Source organism: Ambystoma mexicanum, chromosome 2p (genome assembly GCF_040938575.1).
Source record: "Ambystoma mexicanum isolate Mex_15411 chromosome 2p, UKY_AmexF1_1, whole genome shotgun sequence".
Taxonomy (NCBI): domain Eukaryota; kingdom Metazoa; phylum Chordata; class Amphibia; order Caudata; family Ambystomatidae; genus Ambystoma; species Ambystoma mexicanum.
The window spans coordinates 787436224-787464130 of NC_090923.1; the positions used below are offsets into that span (position 1 = coordinate 787436224).

At 54.9% G+C, this 27907-nt stretch overlaps 1 protein-coding gene across 6 annotated transcripts in view; it reads right to left on the reverse strand.

Annotated features, from left to right (window-relative positions):
* Window positions 1–27907, reverse strand: part of EGLN2 (egl-9 family hypoxia inducible factor 2) — a 233482-nt gene that overhangs the window by 22504 nt on the left and 183071 nt on the right. For all 6 annotated transcript variants that reach the window (XM_069644450.1, XM_069644451.1, XM_069644445.1 and 3 more), the window contains 2 exons: window positions 26552–26688; window positions 14678–14745 (listed from right to left, as the gene is read on the reverse strand). In XM_069644450.1, the coding sequence (XP_069500551.1) occupies window positions 14678–14745; window positions 26552–26688 (205 nt within the window). The remainder of the gene's footprint in view (window positions 1–14677; window positions 14746–26551; window positions 26689–27907) is intronic.

A 27907-nucleotide genomic window follows, 5' to 3' on the forward strand; every position in this document is an offset into this window, starting at 1 on the left:
AGCGGTGCCCAAGCACGCCAGTCGAATGAAGGGCGGAACAGGTTTTTGTTATCCACGTAGCGTGGAAAAGGCTGCTCCGCGCCAAAAGAAATGCTCCCAGCACCAGACATGAACGTTGGTGGTAAGAGAGGTATCCAAAAGGGCCACGTGGAACATGGAGGTTGGGCCGCCATTTTGTCGACACCTGTGGAGAACTGCGTCACATGCGGAGATGAGGCAATTGTCTCCTCAGGGGAGACAAGAGACTTAAATAACACTTTAGCCTTGACACAAGGATCCTCAGCCGAGCCGGTGCTGGAAGGTCTCGGATGTTTAATGGATATCTTCGAAACTGCCCCAAAATTAGCCCCCAGTGGAGAGACCTCAGCAGAGCCGGTACTGGAAGGCCTGTGGTCCGTGACCGCCTTCTTTGCCCCCTCGACAGAACCGGTACCGCCACGACCCTGAGCATGGGACGGCTGAGGTACGTACCTTCAAAGAGGATCTCTCGATTCGGTTGATGCTGGAATTAGCCCCAAGAAGAGTAACATCAGTAACATCAGGTTGTAAACGGGACTAATAGCTCCCTCAAGAGGGGCCTCAAGCCATGACTCAGTGAAAGCTCCAGAAATGGAGACCTCATGGTGTACCCCGGTATCCGTGTGGAAAGCTCTGGAAATAGAGACCTCAGGGCGTACCCCAGTAACCAGGGCCACAGAAGAACTGGGCTGAATTTTAGCACCCAAACGGTGGACCTCGGAGTGTCCGGTTTTGGCAGGTCTATTGCGGGAACCCTCGGAGACCACTCCTGTGCGACTATTAGGCCCTTTGTGAGGCACCTCAGGGGAACCCCTGGTGACAGAGCTACTCAAGCCCCTCCCAGTCCTGGAAGACCCCTGAAGGAGTCTCCTGGCCGGGGCGCCCTAAAAAGTGAAGAATTTACGGGACATTTCTTCTTTTCGTCAATGAAAAGCTGTAAATGAGGTGGAGAAACGTGCTGAAACACTTCGTCCCACCAAAGAAGACCGGACGAAGAGGGAGTCGCAATAGCAAGAATCCCAGCGATGCTCCAGGCCTAGACACTCCAAGCAAAGAGAGTAGGGATCTGCCCTCACAGAATGACGTTCGCATGAAGAATAGGACACGAATCCCAGAAGCTCCGGCATAGACAGAAGACTAGATGACCTTGGAACCGGAGCAGGAAGGAAGGACAAAGGGAATACAAATTCCCGGTGATGCTAGTGCATTCAGCCCAGACCGCGCGCGGTAAAGGACAGAAGGGCGATGCATGGAGCAGAGCTTAGGAGGGCAGGGTTCCGGCCACGTGCGGTACCCCGCGTCAAAATAAAAGGACAAACATTTCATTTTTTATGCTTTTTGACAAAAGTGCTCCGTTCCCGTCCCAAAGAACGGAATGTTCCACAAGTATGGAGGAAAGGGGATGGGACGTAGGAGTACAAAGTGTCTCTGGTTAACTGAGCCCTCAGTGACTCTTAAAGCACATGTTTTCCCTTGAAGTATGTTCTGGGAGCAGACTTCCTGTCTTCCCCAAACCACATACTTCTCCCCTCTGAAAGGGGTCAGCTCTGCAGGTGTTCGCCTACAGTAAATAGTGGACCCAGACATGCATTTCACTGCCTTTCATACAGAGGGGTGGGAACTAGGTTGAAGTTGACACATTGCACACCAAAGGGGTGTTAGTCCCATCTTCCATCTTCCTGTTCTCTCTTTCGCAACCAAGCCCACTCGGCAGGCTTGGCTCTATTATCTCCCATTGGTATGCACTGCCACCAGCCGGAGAACAAAGGAATGCAGATCCATGGAGCCTTTGATATTTTAATCAGGCTGCTCATGGCTGGAGGAAGGTGTGCCTTCCCCCTTCTTGGAATGCTTTGATGTACGCAGGGCTGTCACATTCCATGTGAATATGACAGGGGAAGATGGCGCCTGTAGGCTGTGTCTTCCCATAGTACAGGTGACTATGTGTTTGATGCGGGAAGCAGATGAAATGGGTGCGGAATGGCCGCACTCATTTCTCAGAGGTTGGTATCCATCATTCATTTCATTTATCAAAAAAATTAAAAAAAATTTAAAAAAGCCCAGGCGAGCGCACACTCCCTGTGCGGATGGTGGAATTCCTCACAGGAATGTCCTGAATTACAAGAACACACTTTGATCTTTGGAAAAGGCAGCAAATTCCATTAAGAGGTCAAATGCCTCATTACATGCCTACTGTACAAAACTACTAGATGTAGTATTACATCACTTACTTTTGGGAGGAGATCTTGTCTGACCTTGTTAAATAGTTACACCTCCATTTCCGAAGTATAGAAGGAGAAGCTCAAAAAATTCCCCTGGATTTTGGGTAATTTGTATGTTGCAAGACCAGAAAGAAAGTGTACTGCAGGTGATTTTGCCCAACAATGGATGCGTGTATGCTTGTGTTATGAGTGAGTATATGGTGATGGATGCTCGTGTGAATGATAGAGGGATTGCTGTATGAATGTGTGTGTGTGTGTGTGTGTGTGCGCGTGCGCGCTAGTTTGTTTTGGTCCGTTGAGTTGATTTTGGCAAGTGGGGGGGAAGGAGGGTTGTACAACAAAGGCATTTTAAAAATGCCTGAAAGCCTTTGTTGCACAATCCCCCAACCCACTTGCTAAAATCAGCTCACCATCTGCGGCGCTGCGCAGCCCAGGGGACAGGGATGATATTTTTTTACTGGATTTCTATCATAGATGTCCAGTCAAAAATATCATGCCTGGCCCCTGGTTCCCCCAGCACCAACTGAAAACTGTTTGTCCATGTACCTTCTTTTTTTTTTAAAGTATGCTCTACAATGTAACATTTTAACCCATTATTTAAAAATAAATTCATGGGGGGAAACTCCAACCAGACCCCCATTAATTGGTTCGGGCTCCCTTAGTGCGCTCGGTCGCAATGGCATTTTTGGGGGGGAATAGTTATGACCCTACACTTAAAGAATTCACCAGCCATTACTGGCCCTCAGACTGTGTTGGGAATGGGATGGGGGAGCAGGCGACGGAGCATAATACATACTGTCCATTTGGCATTTTTGGGGGGGCCCGGCCTGCCCAAATTTCACTCAGGGGGGCCCAGGCCAAAAAAGTTTGAAGACCACTGCCCTAGACATTCACTTCAGAACCGGCGCTGCACAGAGCACCTGTTGAAGTGCACTGGAGAAAGGAAAGCAGCGTGGACAGGTTTGCTGCTATGTCTGGAAAAGATCAGGGGCTACGTTCATGTCGGGACTGATGCGACTAGGGGCTTCTTGAACTTTGATTGTAGCTCATGAGCTTCTATCTGGGGCTACAAGCAAAAGACTCTGGGCTTTAGCGCACTCGCGCCCCCCATGCCCCACCTCCAAGTAGGTTTAACAAACGTGTCATGCTTGAGTGGGCACGGTCTTCCATTTACTATTGAAATCATTTATATAAAAGATATAACTGCAGTGTCGGCCACATTTACAGGGAAAGTCCAACAGCAGCGAACCGGCGCTGCAAACAGGGGCCTTCGGTGATTAGTCCCATCTCTGCTCATCTACGGTGCGTGTATTTCTGCGTTTTTTCCATGCCACCTGTATAATTTTAGCTTCTCCATCCTGCCAAGCCAACGTGACTAATGTCCTAATTCTCTAGGTTTTCAGGCAAATCGCCGAGATTGTCCTTCGGAGCGAACACGCAACAGGAAGTCCTTGAGTATTTTTGCCACTCACTAGACAATACCCAGTTTTTCCATAGAAAAGGGCACCGCGGTGACTCAGCCCTTATAAAAAAAAAAAGCCTTCTCCAAGTGACTGCAGAAGACCCGATGCTCTACCAAATGCACCATTCGCCACAATGATTAACCCAAATAGGTGTTCCCTGGGGCCTGTTACCATACAGTCTGGATTGTTGCGAGTAGGCTAGACCTTACTTAGAAGTGGCGGGGTGTGGGGAGGGGTGAGAGGGAGGGTGTAGCCTGTGATTATGTTGTGTTCCAGTGCCACTCAGAGTGGCAGTGAGCTAATAGGTCTGCATGCTATTGTCCTGCCAAGCAACTGTGTGAGTATAACAAAACAAGCTTTTCCCTTGCGGCAAACAAATCAAGCATTCGCAAAGTCAATAGTTTTGGTGTTTACTGCTGTGCTTTTCATTTTGCATTTATAAGCACCAGTGGATAGGGGGGGGTAAGTGGGGTTGAGAAAGTGGGGCTAGGGTGGGTGGGAGTGGGAAAAGAGTGTGGGGGTAGGGTGGGTGGGAGTGGGAAAAGAGCGTGGGGGTGGGTGGGTGATGTTGGGAAAAGAGCGTGGGGGTGGGAAAAGAGCGTGGGTTTGGGAAAAGAGCGTGGGGGTGGGTGGGTGGGTGGGGGCTGGGAAAAGAGCGTGGGGGTAGGGTGAGTGGGAGTGGGAAAAGAGCGTGGGGGTAGGGTGAGTGGGAGTGGGAAAAGAGCGTGGGGGTGGGTGGGTGATGTTGGGAAAAGAGCGTGGGGGTGGGTGGGTGATGTTGGGAAAAGAGCGTGGGGGTGGGTGGGTGATGTTGGGAAAAGAGCGTGGGGGTGGGAAAAGAGCGTGGGTTTGGGAAAAGAGCGTGGGGGTGGGTGGGTGGGTGGGGGCTGGGAAAAGAGCGTGGGGGTAGGGTGAGTGGGAGTGGGAGTGGGAAAAGAGCGTGGGGGTAGGGTGAGTGGGGGCTGGGAAAAGAGCGTGGGGGTAGGGTGAGTGGGGGCTGGGAAAAGAGCGTGGGGGTGGGCGGGTGGGGGCTGGGAAAAGAGCGTGGGGGTGGGCGGGTGGGGGCTGGGAAAAGAGCGTGGGGGTGGGCGGGTGGGGGCTGGGAAAAGAGCGTGGGGGTGGGCGGGTGGGGGCTGGGAAAAGAGCGTGGGGGTGGGCGGGTGGGGGCTGGGAAAAGAGCGTGGGGGGGTGGGTGGGGGCTGGGAAAAGAGCGTGGGGGGGGGGGTGGGTGGGGGCTGGGAAAAGAGCGTGGGGGGGGGGGTGGGTGGGGGCTGGGAAAAGAGCGTGGGGGGGGTGGGTGGGGGCTGGGAAAAGAGCGTGGGGGGGGTGGGTGGGGGCTGGGAAAAGAGCGTGGGGGGGGTGGGTGGGGGCTGGGAAAAGAGCGTGGGGGGGGTGGGTGGGGGCTGGGAAAAGAGCGTGGGGGGGTGGGTGGGGGCTGGGAAAAGAGCGTGGGGGGGGTGGGTGGGGGCTGGGAAAAGAGCGTGGGGGGGGTGGGTGGGGGCTGGGAAAAGAGCGTGGGGGGGGTGGGTGGGGGCTGGGAAAAGAGCGTGGGGGGGGTGGGTGGGGGCTGGGAAAAGAGCGTGGGGGGGGTGGGTGGGGGCTGGGAAAAGAGCGTGGGGGGGGTGGGTGGGGGCTGGGAAAAGAGCGTGGGGGGGGTGGGTGGGGGCTGGGAAAAGAGCGTGGGGGGGGTGGGTGGGGGCTGGGAAAAGAGCGTGGGGGGGGTGGGTGGGGGCTGGGAAAAGAGCGTGGGGGGGGTGGGTGGGGGCTGGGAAAAGAGCGTGGGGGGGGTGGGTGGGGGCTGGGAAAAGAGCGTGGGGGGGTGGGTGGGGGCTGGGAAAAGAGCGTGGGGGGGGTGGGTGGGGGCTGGGAAAAGAGCGTGGGGGGGGTGGGTGGGGGCTGGGAAAAGAGCGTGGGGGTGGGTGGGTGATTGTGGGAAAAGAGCGTGGGGGTGGGAAAAGAGCGTGGGGGTGGGAAAAGAGCGTGGGGGTGGGAAAAGAGCGTGGGGGTGGGAAAAGAGCGTGGGGCTGGGAAAAGAGCGTGGGGCTGGGAAAAGAGCGTGGGGCTGGGAAAAGAGCGTGGGGCTGGGAAAAGAGCGTGGGGCTGGGAAAAGAGCGTGGGGCTGGGAAAAGAGCGTGGGGCTGGGAAAAGAGCGTGGGGCTGGGAAAAGAGCGTGGGGCTGGGAAAAGAGCGTGGGGCTGGGAAAAGAGCGTGGGGCTGGGAAAAGAGCGTGGGGCTGGGAAAAGAGCGTGGGGGTGGGTGGGTGGGGGCTGGGAAAAGAGCGTGGGGGTGGGTGGGTGGGGGCTGGGAAAAGAGCGTGGGGGTGGGTGGGTGGGGGCTGGGAAAAGAGCGTGGGGGTGGGTGGGTGGGGGCTGGGAAAAGAGCGTGGGGGTGGGTGGGTGGGGGCTGGGAAAAGAGCGTGGGGGTGGGTGGGTGGGGGCTGGGAAAAGAGCGTGGGGGTGGGTGGGTGGGGGCTGGGAAAAGAGCGTGGGGGTGGGTGGGTGGGGGCTGGGAAAAGAGCGTGGGGGTGGGTGGGTGGGGGCTGGGAAAAGAGCGTGGGGGTGGGTGGGTGGGGGCTGGGAAAAGAGCGTGGGGGTGGGGGCTGGGAAAAGAGCGTGGGGGTGGGTGGGTGGGGGCTGGGAAAAGAGCGTGGGGGTGGGTGGGTGGGGGCTGGGAAAAGAGCGTGGGGGTGGGTGGGTGGGGGCTGGGAAAAGAGCGTGGGGGTGGGTGGGTGGGGGCTGGGAAAAGAGCGTGGGGGTGGGTGGGTGGGGGCTGGGAAAAGAGCGTGGGGGTGGGTGGGTGGGGGCTGGGAAAAGAGCGTGGGGGTGGGTGGGTGGGGGCTGGGAAAAGAGCGTGGGGGTGGGTGGGTGGGGGCTGGGAAAAGAGCGTGGGGGTGGGTGGGTGGGGGCTGGGAAAAGAGCGTGGGGGTGGGTGGGTGGGGGCTGGGAAAAGAGCGTGGGGGTGGGTGGGTGGGGGCTGGGAAAAGAGCGTGGGGGTGGGTGGGTGGGGGCTGGGAAAAGAGCGTGGGGGTGGGTGGGTGGGGGCTGGGAAAAGAGCGTGGGGGTGGGTGGGTGGGGGCTGGGAAAAGAGCGTGGGGGTGGGTGGGTGGGGGCTGGGAAAAGAGCGTGGGGGTGGGTGGGTGGGGGCTGGGAAAAGAGCGTGGGGGTGGGTGGGTGGGGGCTGGGAAAAGAGCGTGGGGGTGGGTGGGTGGGGGCTGGGAAAAGAGCGTGGGGGTGGGTGGGTGGGGGCTGGGAAAAGAGCGTGGGGGTGGGTGGGTGGGGGCTGGGAAAAGAGCGTGGGGGTGGGTGGGTGGGGGCTGGGAAAAGAGCGTGGGGGTGGGTGGGTGGGGGCTGGGAAAAGAGCGTGGGGGTGGGTGGGTGGGGGCTGGGAAAAGAGCGTGGGGGTGGGTGGGTGGGGGCTGGGAAAAGAGCGTGGGGGTGGGTGGGTGGGGGCTGGGAAAAGAGCGTGGGGGTGGGTGGGTGGGGGCTGGGAAAAGAGCGTGGGGGTGGGTGGGTGGGGGCTGGGAAAAGAGCGTGGGGGTGGGTGGGTGGGGGCTGGGAAAAGAGCGTGGGGGTGGGTGGGTGGGGGCTGGGAAAAGAGCGTGGGGGTGGGTGGGTGGGGGCTGGGAAAAGAGCGTGGGGGTGGGTGGGTGGGGGCTGGGAAAAGAGCGTGGGGGTGGGTGGGTGGGGGCTGGGAAAAGAGCGTGGGGGTGGGTGGGTGGGGGCTGGGAAAAGAGCGTGGGGGTGGGTGGGTGGGGGCTGGGAAAAGAGCGTGGGGGTGGGTGGGTGGGGGCTGGGAAAAGAGCGTGGGGGTGGGTGGGTGGGGGCTGGGAAAAGAGCGTGGGGGTGGGTGGGTGGGGGCTGGGAAAAGAGCGTGGGGGTGGGTGGGTGGGGGCTGGGAAAAGAGCGTGGGGGTGGGTGGGTGGGGGCTGGGAAAAGAGCGTGGGGGTGGGTGGGTGGGGGCTGGGAAAAGAGCGTGGGGGTGGGTGGGTGGGGGCTGGGAAAAGAGCGTGGGGGTGGGTGGGTGGGGGCTGGGAAAAGAGCGTGGGGGTGGGTGGGTGGGGGCTGGGAAAAGAGCGTGGGGGTGGGTGGGTGGGGGCTGGGAAAAGAGCGTGGGGGTGGGTGGGTGGGGGCTGGGAAAAGAGCGTGGGGGTGGGTGGGTGGGGGCTGGGAAAAGAGCGTGGGGGTGGCTGGGAAAAGAGCGTGGGGGGGGCTGGGAAAAGAGCGTGGGGGTGGGTGGGTGGGGGCTGGGAAAAGAGCGTGGGGGTGGGTGGGTGGGGGCTGGGAAAAGAGCGTGGGGGTGGGTGGGTGGGGGCTGGGAAAAGAGCGTGGGGGTGGGTGGGTGGGGGCTGGGAAAAGAGCGTGGGGGTGGGTGGGTGGGTAGGCTGGGAAAAGAGCGTGGGGGTGGGAAAAGAGCGTGGGGGCTGGGAAAAGAGCGTGGGGGCTGGGAAAAGAGCGTGGGGGCTGGGAAAAGAGCGTGGGGGCTGGGAAAAGAGCGTGGGGGCTGGGAAAAGAGCGTGGGGGGGGGGTGGGGGCTGGGAAAAGAGCGTGGGGGGGTGGGTGGGGGCTGGGAAAAGAGCGTGGGGGGGTGGGTGGGGGCTGGGAAAAGAGCGTGGGGGGGGTGGGTGGGGGCTGGGAAAAGAGCGTGGGGGGTGGGTGGGGGCTGGGAAAAGAGCGGGGGGGGTGGGTGGGGGCTGGGAAAAGAGCGTGGGGGGGGTGGGTGGGGGCTGGGAAAAGAGCGTGGGGGGGGTGGGTGGGGGCTGGGAAAAGAGCGTGGGGGGGGTGGGTGGGGGCTGGGAAAAGAGCGTGGGGGGGGTGGGTGGGGGCTGGGAAAAGAGCGTGGGGGGGTGGGTGGGGGCTGGGAAAAGAGCGTGGGGGGGGTGGGTGGGGGCTGGGAAAAGAGCGTGGGGGGGGTGGGTGGGGGCTGGGAAAAGAGCGTGGGGGGGGTGGGTGGGGGCTGGGAAAAGAGCGTGGGGGGGGTGGGTGGGGGCTGGGAAAAGAGCGTGGGGGGGGTGGGTGGGGGCTGGGAAAAGAGCGTGGGGGGGGTGGGTGGGGGCTGGGAAAAGAGCGTGGGGGGGGTGGGTGGGGGCTGGGAAAAGAGCGTGGGGGGGTGGGTGGGGGCTGGGAAAAGAGCGTGGGGGGGGTGGGTGGGGGCTGGGAAAAGAGCGTGGGGGGGGTGGGTGGGGGCTGGGAAAAGAGCGTGGGGGGGGTGGGTGGGGGCTGGGAAAAGAGCGTGGGGGGGGTGGGTGGGGGCTGGGAAAAGAGCGTGGGGGGGGTGGGTGGGGGCTGGGAAAAGAGCGTGGGGGGGTGGGTGGGGGCTGGGAAAAGAGCGTGGGGGGGGTGGGTGGGGGCTGGGAAAAGAGCGTGGGGGGGTGGGTGGGGGCTGGGAAAAGAGCGTGGGGGGGTGGGTGGGGGCTGGGAAAAGAGCGTGGGGGGGTGGGTGGGGGCTGGGAAAAGAGCGTGGGGGGGGTGGGTGGGGGCTGGGAAAAGAGCGTGGGGGGGGTGGGTGGGGGCTGGGAAAAGAGCGTGGGGGGGGTGGGTGGGGGCTGGGAAAAGAGCGTGGGGGGGGTGGGTGGGGGCTGGGAAAAGAGCGTGGGGGGGGTGGGTGGGGGCTGGGAAAAGAGCGTGGGGGGGGTGGGTGGGGGCTGGGAAAAGAGCGTGGGGGGGTGGGTGGGGGCTGGGAAAAGAGCGTGGGGGGGGTGGGTGGGGGCTGGGAAAAGAGCGTGGGGGGGGTGGGTGGGGGCTGGGAAAAGAGCGTGGGGGGGGTGGGTGGGGGCTGGGAAAAGAGCGTGGGGGGGGTGGGTGGGGGCTGGGAAAAGAGCGTGGGGGGGGTGGGTGGGGGCTGGGAAAAGAGCGTGGGGGGGGTGGGTGGGGGCTGGGAAAAGAGCGTGGGGGGGGTGGGTGGGGGCTGGGAAAAGAGCGTGGGGGGGGTGGGTGGGGGCTGGGAAAAGAGCGTGGGGGGGGTGGGTGGGGGCTGGGAAAAGAGCGTGGGGGTGGGAAAAGAGCGTGGGGGTGGGAAAAGAGCGTGGGGGTGGGAAAAGAGCGTGGGGGTGGGTGGGTGGGGGTGGGAAAAGAGCGTGGGGGTGGGTGGGTGGGGGTGGGAAAAGAGCGTGGGGGTGGGTGGGTGGGGGTGGGAAAAGAGCGTGGGGGTGGGTGGGTGGGGGTGGGAAAAGAGCGTGGGGGTGGGTGGGTGGGGGTGGGAAAAGAGCGTGGGGGTGGGTGGGTGGGGGTGGGAAAAGAGCGTGGGGGTGGGTGGGTGGGGGTGGGAAAAGAGCGTGGGGGTGGGTGGGTGGGGGTGGGAAAAGAGCGTGGGGGTGGGTGGGTGGGGGTGGGAAAAGAGCGTGGGGGTGGGTGGGTGGGGGTGGGAAAAGAGCGTGGGGGTGGGTGGGTGGGGGTGGGAAAAGAGCGTGGGGGTGGGTGGGTGGGGGTGGGAAAAGAGCGTGGGGGTGGGTGGGTGGGGGTGGGAAAAGAGCGTGGGGGTGGGTGGGTGGGGGTGGGAAAAGAGCGTGGGGGTGGGTGGGTGTTGGTGGGAAAAGAGCGTGGGGGTGGGTGGGTGGGGGTGGGAAAAGAGCGTGGGGGTGGGTGGGTGGGGGTGGGAAAAGAGCGTGGGGGTGGGTGGGTGGGGGTGGGAAAAGAGCGTGGGGGTGGGTGGGTGGGGGTGGGAAAAGAGCGTGGGGGTGGGTGGGTGGGGGTGGGAAAAGAGCGTGGGGGTGGGTGGGTGGGGGTGGGAAAAGAGCGTGGGGGTGGGTAAAGAGCATGGGGGTGGGTGGGTGGCTTGTGGGAAGTGGGAAAAGAGCGTGGGGGTGGGTGGGGGCTTGGGAAGTGGGAAAACAGCGTGGGGGTGGGAAGTGGGAAAAGAGCGTGGGGGTGGGAAAAGAGCGTGGGGGTGGGTAAAGAGCGTGGGGGTGGGTAAAGAGCGTGAGGGTGGGTCGGTGGGTTTAGAGTTTGGGTAAGGGTAGAGAGCATGGGCATAGAGTGGGTGAGTTAGAGAGTGTGGGGTAGGATGGGGTAAAGAGTAGGGGTAGATTGGATGAGTGGGGTTAGAGAGAATCATGCTAGGGTGGGTGGGGGAAGAGAGAATGGGGTAGAGATCGTGAGTAGAGAAAGCGGGCTTGTGTAGAGAGTGAGGGTAGTGTGGGTGTGGTGCTATGGTAAAGGTGGGTATGGGTAGAAACAGTGGTGTGAGGATGGGTATTAGAGGAAAGTGGGGGTATGGTGCATGGGTGGGGTAAAGGATCGATGTAGGGTGGGGTGGGAGTAGAATGGGGGTACTTACTAGAGCTGATGGGGATTGTAGTCCAAAACGTCTGGAAGCCAAAGGTTTCTGGGCCCTGTGCATAGAGTTATAAGCATAGGGTATCACTACAAAATACAACACCGGCTACTCCTAAAGAGCTTTCTATAAATAAACTTTCCCAGCAGTGGCATCCTCGAGCTGGGTCCTGCATCTTTCTTTCCGGCTTGGGATGTGTTTAAGCTCTGCTGAAATCCTGGCAGGCAGCAGCTCTAGATGGAGAAACACGAGGAAGAGAGGGCTGGATAGGGAATAAAACTCTGCTCGGCAGGCTAAGACGGCTGTGAGCAAATTTCAAACAAAGGATCGATCACTTTTCAGCCCACACAGTCAATGAGAACACTTGTGTTTTCCAACATAAATCATGATTGGCAGATTCACTGTAAAACACATGCTCATTGGCGAAAATGGCATAAACATAAATTGTTCTTTAGTAGGGTGACCAGACGTCACGGAATTGCTACGTACATACAGGATTTTTTTTTTAATTTAAAAACCCTGTCCTGGTTTTTGGTAAAGGATTGTGAGCACTGTCACAATCCCACCTAACTGCAGGAAATCATTACCATTTCACAATCAGCAGCGATATAAATATCACAATAGGATCCAAATTTTGCAGTGCACCTTAGAGATCTCTATGGGTTTGAACCTGCAACCTTGGAGATACCAGTCACATGCAGTAACTGATGCGCCAAAGAGACCTTTTTGCAAATAATATGCACATGAAAAGGCATTGAATAACAATCAGAGCAAAGGCTCCTTTAGAATTAAATTATACTGTGGGATCCTGATTTGGAGGGTTTGGGGGGTGGGGAGGAAGGTTATTGGTGGGAGTAGTTTGTAGTCCTACTTCTGAGTCTGTGGTCTCAGTTACCACTACAACCAGCTATCATTCTTTTCTCTTTTTTTCCAATAATAATGATTTTGGCGCATTTGGTGGCGAGAGCCACCTATGTGACGCAATAATTACTACAAAAAACGTGAGGTAAAGCTAAAGATGGCACGCTTCTCTCTTCAGGGCTGTCTACTAGTCCCAAATGTTAAGCGGTTGCCAGCCAGTCCAGACATGTCCAGCCAAAAAGATCCCGTGAGTGACATGTTCCACGTGGAATGCTACACGCAACTAGGTCCATTATCTGGCTTGTGTGTAGAAAAATAAAATCTTGATTCTAGCGCATACAAAAGCACATTGCAAGGGACTGTCAAATGACTAGTATTCCTATTAACCAATGGCCCCGAGCCTTTTACTTGCGCGTTTCTTTGGATTGGAACCTGTAACCAGCAGGTGCAGCACAGATCTCGCAGAGTGCACCAAAACCTCGCTGCTATCATGTTTCCGTGCATGCCATACTACAGATCCATTTGGCAAGAACGGACCCATTCTTTGTTCAAGTCTTCACGCTGCCCCTATTCGGCAAGCCCGGCATGGTTCACTGCATAGCACTGCAGATGTTGCGTGCCTTTAAATGAAAACAAGGGAGGCTGTGGGCGTTTGGAGGGGAAATGCAGGCGCCCCGACCTGCTCACAGCGGGTGCATACAAAAACACAAGGAATGACTGATCTATTTAGGGGTGCACCGAAATTTGGTTTCTATTAAGTATTCAGCTGATTTCCGGCTGAAAATGAGATATTCGGATTAACATGGACGTCATTTGGGAGTCACCAAGCGTGGTACCTGCGACTCCGGAATTCTCCATTGCAACCCACGAGTTCTCTCTTGCTCTATGTTGTCCCTTGCTACCGCAAAAAAATAAAATAAAAAGGGGGGTTTTCTCTTTTTTCGGGCCTCAAAAAAACAGGGGGTTTCACAATTGTAGAACTTTGAGCACTGATCCTAAATAAGAAAGAATAGGAATAACAAATGTGTCTTTGTAGAATACTATACAATAATTGCTAGACTCATTAAAGGTTTATTTCAGGCACACTTCAGGGGGTAAGTCACCGATTTAACCTGTTCTTAAACACCTCGAATTCACAATGCAGACAAAAAACGTGCAAAAAGCATTTAGAGTAGAATAAGCATAATTTCGCACTATGTATTTTGCTTTTCACAAGTTGCAGTTATAGCATGTTTTTTTCTGCCGTTCTCTCTGTTACGATCACCACAAGACATTCCATCTCGGTGTCCTCGGTCACTTGACAAAATCCTTGTGCCTAAAAGCTTGTGTACAGTGTAAAAATGTTTGACCATAGCACATAAAGAGGCCCTTGATTTAATTGTGCCACAATTAATGCTTTGTTGTAATCTGCATACACCTCCCAAACTCTACACAAACACAACCACAACTCTATAGCACAACAAACCGCACAAACTTCACTACACTCTAAACAAATACAACCACAACTCTATAGCACAACAAACCGCACAAACTTCACTACACTCTAAACAAACAACCACACCTCTCTAGCACAACAAACCGCACAAACTTCACTACACTGCAACAACAAAACAAAACACACGGACTCGCACAACAGTACACAATGGCTACCGAATGGAAAGCACCCCAAGCCCAGCCAACGGACCCACTGGGCTGAGGTCGCCAACAGCACATCACTGCTCTCTTGCATTTTTCCAGCTCACTCCCACTAACTCGCTCCCCCTCCTTCCCTTTTTCAGAGCCGCCAGGGGACCACTCCATGGTGATAAGTGTGCGGTACAAATATCCTTTAACATTAACATGCGTCTATCTTTCCTACCTCCATGGCATGCTGTTCAGGATGTTTGTTTAAATGTATGTGGTAACTAGTGCCCAGAGTACGGGATGCTGTGGGAGTGCACTACTTTCTCTGCGCTACTCTAAACTCTATAATGCACAGTTATGAACCCTCCCAATGGTATGTATTTTTGCCAACCTCTGAAGCCTGAAAAGTAGATCCACGCAGGCTTGTCATGTGGCCAATTATGCCCCAGACCTGCAGAAGAACTAGCCTGCTGTTAATCTCAGTTACCAGTTTAATGGTATCCACTATAGAGTAATTTGCCCAGCAGCACCCACGTGAACGAAGATGGACAGATGAAGATGGACCAATGACCCGGCATCCCCTACAGAGCAGGCCTTACATGTATAGGGCTCAGCCAATTAGTATTGTAGAATTGTATAAAATGCAATCACGTCATTAATGACGTTGTTTGTGTTTATAACGACCGCACATGCCGACAGAGCTCAGAATGTTTGGTGGCAGCAGAGTTCTTTGCTGATGCATTTCTATTTTGTAGAAATAAAAACGTGTTGTTATCCTTGCAAGCAGTGACTAGCGGGTTGTATTTTTTACTGGTGTCCGCGTGCAATGAGGGAGCACACAAAGTCTCCAGCAAATGCAGCTTGTAATGTGCGCTGCAAGTGCCATAAAAATTGGTCAAAACCAAAAAGGCAACTATTCAGCTCCGGCCAAATACTTGCCCAACTATATAGTATTCGGTACAACCTTAGATATAATGCAAACTAAGAAAGGAGAGAGAGAGAAGAGAGAGAGAGAAACACAGCAATAAGAGCACAACGATGAGAGACAGGTTAAAAAATGAGACTGTGGAAGCAATACATCTGGAAAACTAAATCAAAATTAAAAATGTAGAGTAAATAGAACGAAAAAAGATTATGACAGGGAGACCACAAAAAGGTTTAAGGGTGTGAAATGAAATCGGTAAATAAGGAATTAGAGGAATAAAGGAAGTTGCCTCTTACCTAGTCTGTGTTTATTTTTGGCTTCGGCTCTTTCCTTTGCATCAAAATACCAGACTGTGATGGCATACCTGAAACAAACGAATTAATCAGACGGGGTTAAACTAATTTCAAGAAGAAAAGACTAAGAACCTGATTCACAGAAGCATTTTATATTGGTGCAATCCCATTGAAAAGCGCTCTGTGGATCAGGTCCTTTGCGTCTTAAGTAACCCCTAAGGCGAAAGTGAATTAACAAGAGTATGGGCATTTTACTCTGCGAGATATCATTTATATATATTCCACGATGAGACGGACAGCGACGAGGACAACATGTCTCTTGCCCACTGTTATCAGGCAGACATCACCCATACTGAAGTCCCTGCCCGCTCTCACGCCCCACTTTCACTGTACCCCTTGAGGGATGAAGGATTAGAGGTCCTGGTTCACTGCAGTGAATCTTTGCAAAACAGACACCCTGTGCATTCATGGTTTAACATTGCAGTCCACAAAATGATATACAGGATATGGCATTTATAACGTGCCTATACACAAGTGTTTCAAGACATGACGAGGCAAGGGAGGGGGAACAAAGGGAAGACAGACAACGATCTTACTAGGAAAGGTGACATTGAGATTGCGCAAGTGCAGGGGAGGGGGTGAAGGGAAAAGTACGGCGGAAGGGGTAGGGCGCAGTGCAGTACACAGGATAACAGTAAAATAAATAAAGACGATAAATAAAAAATGTGGACAGCTGGGGGCAAGTGCTGGTAGGGGGCTGTAGGGATACAGAAATAGTTCCAGAGTGCAAGTGTTGCCAGGGGGGCAGTGCAAGTGAGAAACTGGCAAGGAGGGGACCTGGGCCTGAGATCAGAGGGTGGACAGGTAACCAGTGCAGTTTCAATTTCAGCCAGGAGATCAGCAGGGTAAGAGGAGGAGAGAAAGCAGAAGCAAGAGCAAGGTCTTCCGGAACCGGAGATGGTTCTCCTCAAGTTTCAGAGAGACAGGGAGGCTGTTCCAGAGGGAGGCCTCAGCAGAAGAAAGAGATCTATCACCAACTCGTTGCTTGGAGAAGTGACTGACCCTGAGGGAGTTGGAGGCGGATGAGCAAGGAGCTTGAGACGGAAGATATTTAAGTGAGAGTTGAAGGTATTGTGGCCCCAGGCCCCAGAAGGCCTTGTGGACAATGCAGAGGGTTTTGAACTTAATCCTCGCTGCCACTGGGAGCCAGTGCAGAGATTTTAGGGCTGGAGAGATACGATCCCTGGGCTTGAGGCCAAGGACAAGTCTCACAGTCCTATTTTGGATGAGTTGCAGAGGGCGGAGACTAGAGGCAGGCAGATTTAGAAAGAGGCTGTTGCAGTAGTCCAGCCTTGACTGGGGGTTTTGAGTGAGGCGGGTGGGTATCATTGGTGGGGCCTTAAAGGGGGCAGGGGTCTGGTCACTTCAGGGATGGATAGTGGGGGGGAGGTGTTGGAATGGAGGGGCTAGGGGTTTTGGTAGCCCAGCCAGAGAATGGTGGGTAAGGTTGGCGGTGTGGTGGAAGGAACAAGTTACTTACCTGTAACTGTTGTTCTCCAGCATGGGTCTGGCATGGATTCACATGCTCATGAATATTCCCCGACGTCAGGCTGGGAATCCTTGGTAAAGAAAAAATCAGTATCAGTTTCGTTTCTGATCTGTCTTTTTTAGTAGTAACCAATCACTGATCTCTGGGTCATACTGCCCCCAGCCAATGACTGCCCTATCCCTAAGCCCCGTCTCTGGCAGCCATCCTCAGATTTGGTAGCACGCCAAGTGGCAGTATGACCAAGTGAAGAGCCGCAGAGGGGTAGGAGGGAGGGTTCGCATGTGAACCCATGTCAGACCCATGCTGGAGAACAACAGTTACAGGTAAGTAACTTGTTCTTTCTCCAGCATGGGGTCTGGCATGGATTCACATGCTCATGAATAAAAGAATACATAGCAGTATACACATGCACAACCACGGGAGGTGGCAACAGGCTCAACATTAAGCATCTCTTACCTACTTACCAGGCTCCCCTTAAGCGAACAGGTTGCGCAGCACTGCTTGGCCGACCCTGGACTCCTCCCTGGAGTCCCGATCGACGCAGTAGAATCTTGTGAAGGTGTGCGTCGACATCCACGTAGCAGCCCTGCAGATGTCCAGCACGGGCACACCAGACAGGAATGCCGTGGTAGCAGCGATCGCTCTGGTCGAATGGGCTCTCGGACGGCCGGGCAGCGGTCGGTTTGCCAGTCGACAATGCATGATGAAGCCGGAGAGCCATCTGGAAATGGAAGTCTTCGAGAGAGCCTTCCCTTGATTTACAGACCCAAAGTTCACAAACAGTTGTGACGTCTTTCGAAAACTCTTCGTGCGGTCCACGTAGAACTTCAGCGCTCTAGCTACATCCAGCGAGTGCAAAGTCCTCTCGACCGGCGTCAAAGGCGACGGGAAGAAAACTGGTAACACCAAGGGCTCGTTGAGGTGGAAGTCCGACGGCACCTTGGGCATGAAGGAGGGGTGCTTCCTCAGCACTACCCTTGTGTCATGAAGTATGGAGGCTTGCAAGATAGGGCCTGAATCTCTCCCACTCGTTGTGCAGAGGTGATGGCCACGAGGAACGCTGTCTTCCATGACAGGAACTTCAAAGGCGCCGAATGCATAGGCTCGAATGGGGCTCCCATGAGCCTGGTCAGCACCACATTAAGCTCCCACGCCGGGGCAGGGGCCTTCACCAGCGGGAATGATCGGAATAGTCCCTTCATAAATTCCTTTACCAGGTGATGAGACCACAAAGACGCCCGTCCCGTAGTCCTGGTATATCGGGAGATGGCAGCCAGATGTATTTTTATGGAGGCGTGAGCCAGTCCAGATTTGGACAGCGACAGTAGGTACGGAAGCACTTGAGGGGCCGTAATCGCAGAGGGTTAATCTTCTGTGCACGGCACCAGACAGAGAACCTCTTCCATTTATGACCGTAAAACTTTGAGAGTTGAGGACACCCTGGCCTTTGCAAGAACCTCTCTGCAATCAGCCGGGATATCGTACCCTCCAAACTCTAGTGCTGCAGGAGCCAGGCCTGCAAGTTCAGCGACTGTGGGTCGTGATGGAGAATGGCGCCTCCTTCTCTGGAGAGAAGATCCACGTCTGCCGGCAGCTTGACTGGTGGGGACGTTGACAAGTCCAGAAGGTCCGGGAACCAGATCTGCCTCGGCCACGCCGGTGCGACGAGGATCATCCTGCACCTGGACTTCTTGAGCTGGTTGATGAGGCGGAGCAGCAACGGCAACGGAGGGAACGCGTATAGAAACAGGCCGCCCCAAGGGAACGAGAAAGTATCGCCGATGCTCCTCGGCTGTGGGAACCTGCTGGCGAACCTCTGGCACTTGGAGTTCATTGCCGTCGCGAACAGGTCGATCTGGGGTTTGCCCCATCGTTGGAAGAGTCGATCCACTTGGTCCTGGCGCAGTTCCCACTCGTGGCACGAGCGCAGCTCCCTGCTGAGTGAGTCCGCGATGGTGTTTTTTATTCCTGCCAGGTGAAAGGGAACCAGAAACATCCCCTGGGCGACGGCCCAGTGCCACATATCCTGGGCCTCCTTGGATAGGGCTGGGGATCTGGTGCCTCCTTGCTTCCGTATATAGAAGATCGTGGTGGTGTTGTCGGTGAAGATCCTCACCACTTTGGCCTTGAGGGACGGAAGGAACGACTTGAGAGCCCAGAACACCGCTCTGAGCTCCACAATGTTGATTTGGAGAGACCTCTCCTCCGGGAGCCAAAGGCCTCTTGCGTGGAGGTCTCCGGTGTGGGCCCGCCAACCCTCCAGAGAGGCGTCCGTCGTCACCGTCTCCTAAAACGCCGGGATTTGAAATTCCTTGCCTGTCGTGAGGTGAGCACGGATGCCCCACCATAAGATAACCCGACGGAACTCCTCGTCGAGAGGGATCCTGTCCTCGAAACAGCCCCTCGCCTGAAGCCAGCAGGCGTCGAGGAACTCCTGTAGCGGATGCATCCAAAGTCTGCAAAGGGGTACAAGATAGATGCATGAGGACATCATCCTGAGGAGGGACTTGATGGACCTCACCCTGGCCACGTCTGTGGCTAGCAGGCGCCGCAGCTTGCCCAGGATGGTCTTGGTCCTCTCCTCTGAAGGGGAGGCCAATTGCCCCACTGTATCGAGCTTCGCTCCCAGAAACAGTGCTACCTGCGATGGAACCAGGTGGGATTTGGGGTAGTTGATGGCAAACCACAGCTCCGTGAGCAACCGGACGGTTCTCGCCGTGTGTTCGACGGCGAGTTCCCTTGTCCTTGCCCGGATTAGCCAGTGGTCCAGGTAGGGGTAAACGTGGATCCCCTGCAGACGCAGCCACGCCGCCACTGGTGCCAGGCACTTGGTGAAAACCCTGGTTGCCGACTTTAATCCGAACGGTAGGGCCCTGAATTGGTAGTGGCGACCCTGAACCACAAACCTGAGGAACTTCCTGTGCCTTTTTAGAATAGGGATGTGGAAGTAAGCGTCCTCCAGGTCCAAAGACGACAGGAAGTCGCCTTCCTCCAGCTGTCCCAGCACGTGCTGGAGGGTGACCATCCTGAATTTCTGCGCCTTGATGTACTTGTTTAAGCGACGCAGGTCCACGATGGGGCGCCAACCGCCTGTCTTCTTCTTGACGAGGAAGTACCTTGAGTACACTCCGGAGCCCCGGAGCCCTCTGGGGACGAGCTTGATGGCACCTTTCTTGAGCATCGCCTTTACCTCCAACAGTAGTGGAGGGATGTGATTCTCCTTTCTGGCCACGGGAGGAATGCAAGGGCACTTCTTTTGGAATTCCAGCGAGTGCCCGTTGGCCAGGGTGTCCAACACCCAACGGTCGGTGGAGATGGACTCCCACACGCTGACGAACTTCGTCAGCCAGCCTCCCACCGGTGTGCTTCGGTGGGGGACCGACAACCCGGCCGGGTCAGTCTGCTTGGAGGCGGCCTTGCCGCCTTGGCCTCCTTGGCGACGGCGGCGGGAACCCCCTTGCTTGCCACGACCTCTGTAGGCCCCCTGGTAAGAGGAGCGGGCCACCTGGCGGTAAGTGGAGGAGCCACCGCTGGATCCTTTGGAGGCACCCTGTCTGTCTCCGGAGCTCCGAAAGGGCCGTCGCTGTTGAAGCACCCCCAGGGCCCGGGCCGTCTCTGAGTCGGTCTTGATGGCCTGTAGGGGCTCATCCACAGCCTTACCAAAAAGGTTGTTGACGTCGAACGGCATGTCCAACACCCTGGTCTGGACGTCCTGGCGAAAGTCTGTCGCCTTGAGCCATCCTTGTCGGAGGCAAACTCTGTTGCCCAGTTGGCGAAATCCGGTATAGGCAATGTCCGCTGCCACCGTTATGGCGTGATCCGACGCCACCGCGCCTTCCTGCAGAATTTCTAGGGCCTCCGCCCTTTTGTCATCAGGCAGGAAGTCTAGCAGGGGAGCTATCTTGAACCAGAGCTCCCTGTCGTAGCGGGCCACGATCGCTAAGGCATTGGCCGCCTTAATCGTCGTCGCCGCCGACGAGACCCATAGAGTCCAACTTCTTGCCCGCGAAGTGGAAGTTGAAGCCGCCGCACCCGCTGCCTTCTTCTTAGCCGCTGCCGAGACAACAGAGTCCGGCGTGAGCTGGGCCCTGAGGCACAAGGGGGTGGCATCGGGGACTCGGTACATATTCTCATACCTGTCCCTCTTGGCTGGTGTCGTGGAAGGGTTCTTGAGGACAGCAAGCCCCTCGTTCCAGATGTCATCGAGTAAAGGCACCGCGAGGACTGTCTTCCTCTTGGCATCTCGTCGTTGGTACAGAAACCCCTCCTTTTTCTGTTCTTCAGGGCAGAGCTGGAAGAGCTTGGATGCCCTGGTTATCATGGCGTGGAAGGAGCCAATTTCGTCAGCTGGAGACGCTCGCGGGGGGGTGACGACGGGATGTCCGCTGTGTCATCGCCGCCGTCATAGTCCGTCCCCGTCGCTGTATCTGTCGCCGTATCCTCTCTAGGGTCCAACGAGGGGGATGAGGGGTCCACCGGTCTCGCAGACACGAAGGGCGGAGCGGGGTGGACTCTCATCCGCTTGTTTGGAGGGCTTCCCGACGGGCCTGAGTCTGGATCCTCCTTCGGGGTCCGTGGTAATCTCGTCCTTATCTCGGTGCATAAGGATTGGATTGCCAACAAAATGGCTCCCAAGCTATCCTGGGGCTCGGGCAATGGCTGCGACGGGTGGGATGGCCGCTCCACTGGGCCCTGTTCGTCGTCGTCGCTATCTTCGATCACGTCAGCAGGGACCACCCCCTGGGATCGAACCTTCTCGAACCTCTCGTTGAGGCCTATGAACCTCTCGTTGAGGCCTAAGGACCTCTCGTTGAGGCCCTTCTCAGTTTCCACGAGTTCCTCCTCAGAGGCTGATTCCGAGTCTGTAATGGCCACTGGCCCCCACCCCCTCTCTTCTTCCGCCGGGGGTTTCATGGGGGTCTTAGCGATGGGCTGGAAAGAGGATTCCCTCTGCAGTGGCCGGGATACTCTGGGCCCAGAGGGCGTTTCCACAGGCGTAGTCTCAGCCGGCTTCGCCAGGGTCGCAGCGACCACTTCGGTAGAGGCCTTTGCCGGGTGGATCAAAGCCCTCACCACCTTAGGTGCGTCCTGGGCCTTCGCCTTGGGGGGAGGGTCAGCGCCTCGCTCCCCCTTCGAGATCGACTGGGTCCGCTCCAGCGGCCTACCCGGGTTCTCGGACTTCCTCTTCCCCGAACCAGAGCGCTGGCTCGTGGTCGAACGTGCTGTGGAAGTAGCGCCCTGCTTGGCAACCGAAGAGCCCGACCTTTCGGCACTCCCGGTGCCCGCAGACTCGCGGTGCTTGGCCTTCTGTTGGGCCCCCAGCGCCGGGGTGCCCTCACAGGACTTAGAAGCCCGCTCAGACTTCTTCTTCACCTTCTCACCTGCTGTGCCCTTCTCCAGCCAGGCGGCGAGGCGGGAACGACTATCTTGTTTGGTCCGTTCTGAAATGTTCTTGCAGAACGCACAGTCTTTCTCCACGTGCGTCTTGTCCTCATGAAGGCAGTAGAGACATCAATGCTCGTCCTCCTTGAAAACGTTCTGTAATCCACATCCAGGGCAACACCTGAACAGCTTGGATCCGGGCGTCGAGCTTCCCTTGTCCTGGGCCATGTCCGTTGAGGTAGGCCGCAGATCTTCCGGAAACCTCCAAGAAGTGTAAACTCGACGAAAACTTCACCCTTGAGGGGCGTAGAAGAATTCCGAAAGGGTCCCCATTATCGGAAGTAGAAACGGTGGAGCTTGAGGCTCGATTAAACCGAAAAAATTAGAAAATCTCTGAAAAAGCGTGAAAATGCAGCAAAAAACTTGAGAGCTAAACACGAGGACTCCCAACACTTGAGCGTGTGGTAAAAATCTGAGGATGGCTGCCAGAGGCGGGGCTTAGGGAGAGGGCAGTCATTGGCTGGGGGCAGTATGACCAAGAGATCAGTGATTGGTTACTACTAAGAAAGACAGATCAGAAACAAAACTGATACTGATTTTTTCTTTACCGAGGATTCCCAGCCTGACGACGGGGAATATTGAATCCATGCCAGACCCCCATGCTGGAGAACTGGAGGTATGGCGGGACGTCAAACACCACAATGGGAGGGACCACGGGAGGGGCTGGGATGATAACCCAGATGGTGGCGCAAGGGCAGCAGATAGCTCTGTATGAACCCCGGGTGCACTGCGTTGGTGAAGGGAGTTGGGGGGAGGGGAGAACATCACCTACATGAGCAACAGGGGAGAGACAGGGGTGGTCCCCCCGCCCCCCTACCCATGACAGGACTAGAGAACAGTGGAGTGTCAACCCCGGGGCGGATCACTTCAGCAAGGGGAGATGGGTGGGGGGCAGGGGGACACCACTGCCCCAAATGAGTAGCAGTGAGGAAATCGTGGCGGATCCCCCCCCCCCACAACAGAAAGGCAGAGCGATGGGGTGGACACCCCACACTAGGACAGAATACAGCATTGTTTGGAAAATTGGCTAATCAGAGCAGGTGCATAATGTGGTGCAGGAGCACTCCGGGATTAAGCAAAGTGGTAGTAAGTAAGGTTCCCTTATGTTGTTTAGGGAGGTTTGGGCGGGATGCCAGGCTACACAACTAAAGGAGGAGTAAGGTTTTAGGGAGGTTTGGGCGGGATGCCAGGCTACACAACTAAAGGAGGAACGGGAGGGACAGAATGGTGTCTTACGAGGGGTGTTGGGTTATAAATGGGAGGGGTATTTCGAGGGGACACCATCACCCTTGCAGTTGTGGGGAGCCCTGCACGGCAGATTTAGAGTATGGAAGAGAGTGGTTGTGGCGCTTCTGCACTAGACGGATTTGGAGCAACTGAGTGGTAATTTTGTTTCCGCAGCCTGAGTAGGTTGGCGGAATGAGAGAGGAGGGCGAAAGATGGCAGATAAGGGATATGACGTGACCACGGGAACAGTCAAAAAGGGATGGCCCATTGAAACAGAGGAGAGCAAGGGCAGGTGTGAGCAGCCGGAAGAGAGGAATTTGGAGTGAATTAAGGTATCAGAGGCATAAATGGAACAGGGTGGCAGAAGGGAGGTGGTGGCAGGAGGTCACTAGCAGTAAATGGTGGGTCAAGAGCAAGGTGAAAGTAGAAGGGTGGACATACGCAGTGTGCAATACAGGACCTTAGGAGTTGGAGGGATGAAAAGGGAGCTTGGGAAGTAAGAGAGGGCTTTGGGGGGATTGGTCACACAAGGAGGGGGGGAGCAAGTATGGGTAATGAAAGGGTGTGGGGTGAGACAGGGACTGGTGATCAGAATGGAAAGTGGATAAGCGGGCATGATGCACAGGAGGGTTACAGAAGGATAAAAGACATGATCAGGACACTGAGGGAGGACACGGGTCAACAGGAGAGCAAGGAGGTATGTCAAGGGCTTGCAGGGGAAGTAAAGAATCGGTCGGGGTAGGTTTATGATGGAGGGAGAAGGTTGATGCGGAGACGGGATGGAGATGTGAATCTGCTTAAATGTTGACCACAATCCTAACAGGTGATTAGGAAAGGGGGTCAAGAGGGCAAAGACAGGAGGCAGGGGCACAGATGCCAATACGTTTTCCATTTCCACAGGTGGACAATCATGAGGCAGCTTCAGGCGAGATGAGTATGGAGGCCAAAGACAGAAATGTATATGAACCCTGGAAAAGAGGGGGGATAATTATGGGGGGCACCAGGAGCGACAGAGTCCCCTCTGGAGCCCTATGATTGGCTGATGTGCATTGCCTAGTACACCCAGTTGCAATTGAACAGTGTACTTTGTGGGTTTTTAGTTTTAGTGGGTTCTAGTTAACAAGGTGATGATTGTTTAAATGTGAATGCAGTTCTACTGGTTTGAAGAAATGATAAACACCATGGGATGGTTGAATACAATATGTTCATTTGAGTATGAAATAGTGCAAAAAGTACATATTTCATAAGTAATGAATGCAAAAAATGAATGTTATCTGCTATTAACAAGTGAGTTAAGAGGTTTAGCTTGAAGCATTCAGTGCAACAAACTGTGAAATTATAAGAAATAAGAGAGAAAGAGATGGAATGTTGATGTGCAATTGTTTAACTATATGCGGTTTCCACCTCATGTACGCCACAGTAAGGGGTTCCCTTATGTTGTATAGTACAAATATTATGAGCATTTACCAGGACCCCGGTTTCTACAAATGATTAAAAATCACCAGGTACTTTACATATAGAGACTGTAAGAGGACAGAAAACATTAATGAAAAGATTGGACGAAGGATCAAATTACTCAGGGACTTGGCCTGGACCAGGGAATTGCAAATAAATAAAATAATAAATAAAGAGGAGCATGTCAGACAGTGGCAGGATCCAATGGGAATAGGGAAAGTTTGCAAACGAGTTTCCAAGAGTGTTTGGGGGCGACTTACTGGAGCAGGAGAATTATGGGCTGGGTAGAGGGGAGCAAAGCTGGGGTGGGGGTATGGGAAAAGAAGGATGAGGTGGTATTACATGAAATGGCTGGTAGTGGTAATTAAAGTGCATGGACAGAGTGCACGGGACAGCACCTGGTGCATGGTGGGGGCGCAGCAGTCGGATGCACCAGTGAGTGGTGAGGAAATGGGAAAGTAGCTGCTGTGCATGGGCCATAACTACGCCTTTACAGATGCACTTGGGGGCATCGAAGGGGGAAACACGGGGAAAGATTATGCGGAGGTCTTTAAGCTCCTTCATGGAGAAGGGCAGGAGAACAGGGCTCCGGAGAGGGAAAATAGGAGCTGGCATTAGGGTCTGAGGAGGAGGCATGACAGCACAGCAGCAGTTACTGTAGATGCAAGGGTATATTGAGTGGTATGGGGAGAGACACGTAGTGCGTCTCAAGTGCATGGATGTATTGGATTTAGCGGGTTAGGTGGGCGTGTATAGGGTGAGGTGGGAGCAGGAATATAGGGAAAAGGGGACGATTGTCTGGGTTGAAGGGTAGAGTGGGGAGTTCCTGGGGCAGAGGACTAAACAAAGGTCTGGTTTTTGGGACTAATGTTTTAGTGAGAGGATGAAGATGGGATTGAGATTACATCCCCCTGTCCATAGGATAGGAAGTGCAAGTAAGTTGGGGGTGGGGCACTGTAGAAGCAAAGGGGGCTGGTTTGAAGGATAGGGAGGTAATCAATGGGCTATGGAATTTTCCATGTAGTTGATGGCTTCTCTGCGTACAGTCTGGTGGGGATATGGTGCTTTCAAGGGCAAGGGGGTGAGCAGCCACACCAGTGATGTAGGTTGTGGGTAACACTTAGGGATAAATCTAAGGGTAAGTACAGTTCCTGGAAAATTTCAAGAGGGGGTCCACGTGGCTCCCAGGTGATCCAGTCGTCGAGGGAATTGCAGATATTTTCAGATGCATCAGGGGCAGTTTGGGGGTGCTGGTAAAGTGGTGTAGAGGGGGGATTTCAAGAAGGCAGGGGGTGTAATATATTTCTCACGCATTGTTTCTTTCAGCAGCTGCAGTGCAGTGGAGAGCAGTTGGAACACGATACGGTTATGTGAATATTAGCCAAGCTGTGGCTGGGCAGAGACCCTAGGAGGAAGGTCTTATGGTAGATACAGGGACCAAGGCAGCCAGAGGTGATGGGGAGGTGAAGCAGTGGGGTGAGTTACGGGGCGGTTGAGGGAGGGTACAGACAAGGGGAAGACTGGGCCGGACAAAAGATGGCAAGGGGTTGTGCGGACAGAGAAGAGGAAGGCAACAAAAAAGAAAGTGTTAAAAAGGTGGAGTGTGGATTTCAGCGAAAAGTTTTAAGGTTGGTAGGATATGGGGGCTACCGGGGGAGCTTGTATTGCAGGGGAAGGCATGCAAGAGAGAACTTGTCAGGGAGAAAGGGGGTTATCGGTCTGTGGGTGAGGGCAAGGGCGTGCAGATAGGGCAAGTGTAAAGGTATGGGGTTTGGGGCAGGAAGAAGACCTCTTGGGAGAGTTTTTCTGTACGTTTTTCTGTGTGCAGCGGACAAGGTCAGTTGGTGGAACCCAAAAGGTTATCGCGGTAAAGAGGGTGGTTAGCGCTGTTCGGACGGAAAGGCTAGCTCGGGGGTGCAAGAAAGGGGAAGAGGAGTGAAGGACAGGTCAGGAAATGGTTACATTTGGGAAAGATGGTGGCGAGTTGAAGGGGAAAGGAAGATTGAAGGGAGGGAATAGGGACGTAGGGGTTCATTTTATGTGTTACAGTTTGGTTAGTCTGTAAGGCCGAGGAGACAGGTTTAGCAATGTTTGTAAGCTGTGGCCTGTCATATTAAAGCAACCTTTTTGACTTACAGCGAGTTCAGAGAATAGCGATGCAATGTCTTACTTGGACACTTAAAAGAAAATGATACAAATCTTACCTGGTGGAGTAGGCAGGTTTCACTTCATGCGGATTACGTCGATCGGACCAAAATACAAGCAGCCTATCAAACAGGGGCTCAATCTTTGCCACCATGGACTGACCTTCTGGGAAGATTTGCAGTAGCCCTCCGTCCACCTGTAGGGAACAATCAAATGGGTCTTAATGAGCAAGGACAGAGCAGGAGATAGATTTTACGCATTTCTATTTACAAGCGAGAATTAAGGAGGGCTTCCACTGCACACCGCAATCTACATACCGCATCAAAAAACATGCACAATGGGCAATATCTTTTCAATACAAATACCAAAAGGAGGCCAAGCAGTTTGAAGCCTAATAATTTCACCTCACTGATGATCCCCAACAAGGGTGAAACACGTGTATGGGGTTGCTGGTGGTACTCTCGTTCAGATTGGAATTGCCATTGTATTTCGGTGCTGGACTGCCCCTGGGCAGGACAAAGACTGATATGCAAATGGATATTTCCCATCTGTGAAAGGCACAGTGAGTAAAAGCAGTGGCTGCGAACTCTCAAGTGGTTAATAACCACTGAACAGGTTATCATGTCTGTTCTTGCGAGAGAGGGGCGCCCGCTACCTTTGTAAAACTATCTGTTAAGGAACCTGGGATTGGTAACCCTAGGTCTCCTGGGGGCAACCAGACGTGGTCTCCCTCTCACTGTGCTTAGAGAGGCATCAGCTTCACCTCACTGATGATCCCCAACAAGGGTGAAACACGTGTATGGGGTTGCTGGTGGTACTCTCGTTCAGATTGGAATTGCCATTGTATTTCGGTGCTGGACTGCCCCTGGGCAGGACAAAGACTGATATGCAAATGGATATTTCCCATCTGTGAAAGGCACAGTGAGTAAAAGCAGTGGCTGCGAACTCTCAAGTGGTTAATAACCACTGAACAGGTTATCATGTCTGTTCTTGCGAGAGAGGGGCGCCCGCTACCTTTGTAAAACTATTTGTTAAGGAACCTGGGATTGGTAACCCTAGGTCTCCTGGGGGCAACCAGACGTGGTCTCCCTCTCACTGTGCTTAGAGAGGCATCAGCTTCACCTCACTGATGATCCCCAACAAGGGTGAAACACGTGTATGGGGTTGCTGGTGGTACTCTCGTTCAGATTGGAATTGCCATTGTATTTCGGTGCTGGACTGCCCCTGGGCAGGACAAAGACTGATATGCAAATGGATATTTCCCATCTGTGAAAGGCACAGTGAGTAAAAGCAGTGGCTGCGAACTCTCAAGTGGTTAATAACCACTGAACAGGTTATCATGTCTGTTCTTGCGAGAGAGGGGCGCCCGCTACCTTTGTAAAACTATTTGTTAAGGAACCTGGGATTGGTAACCC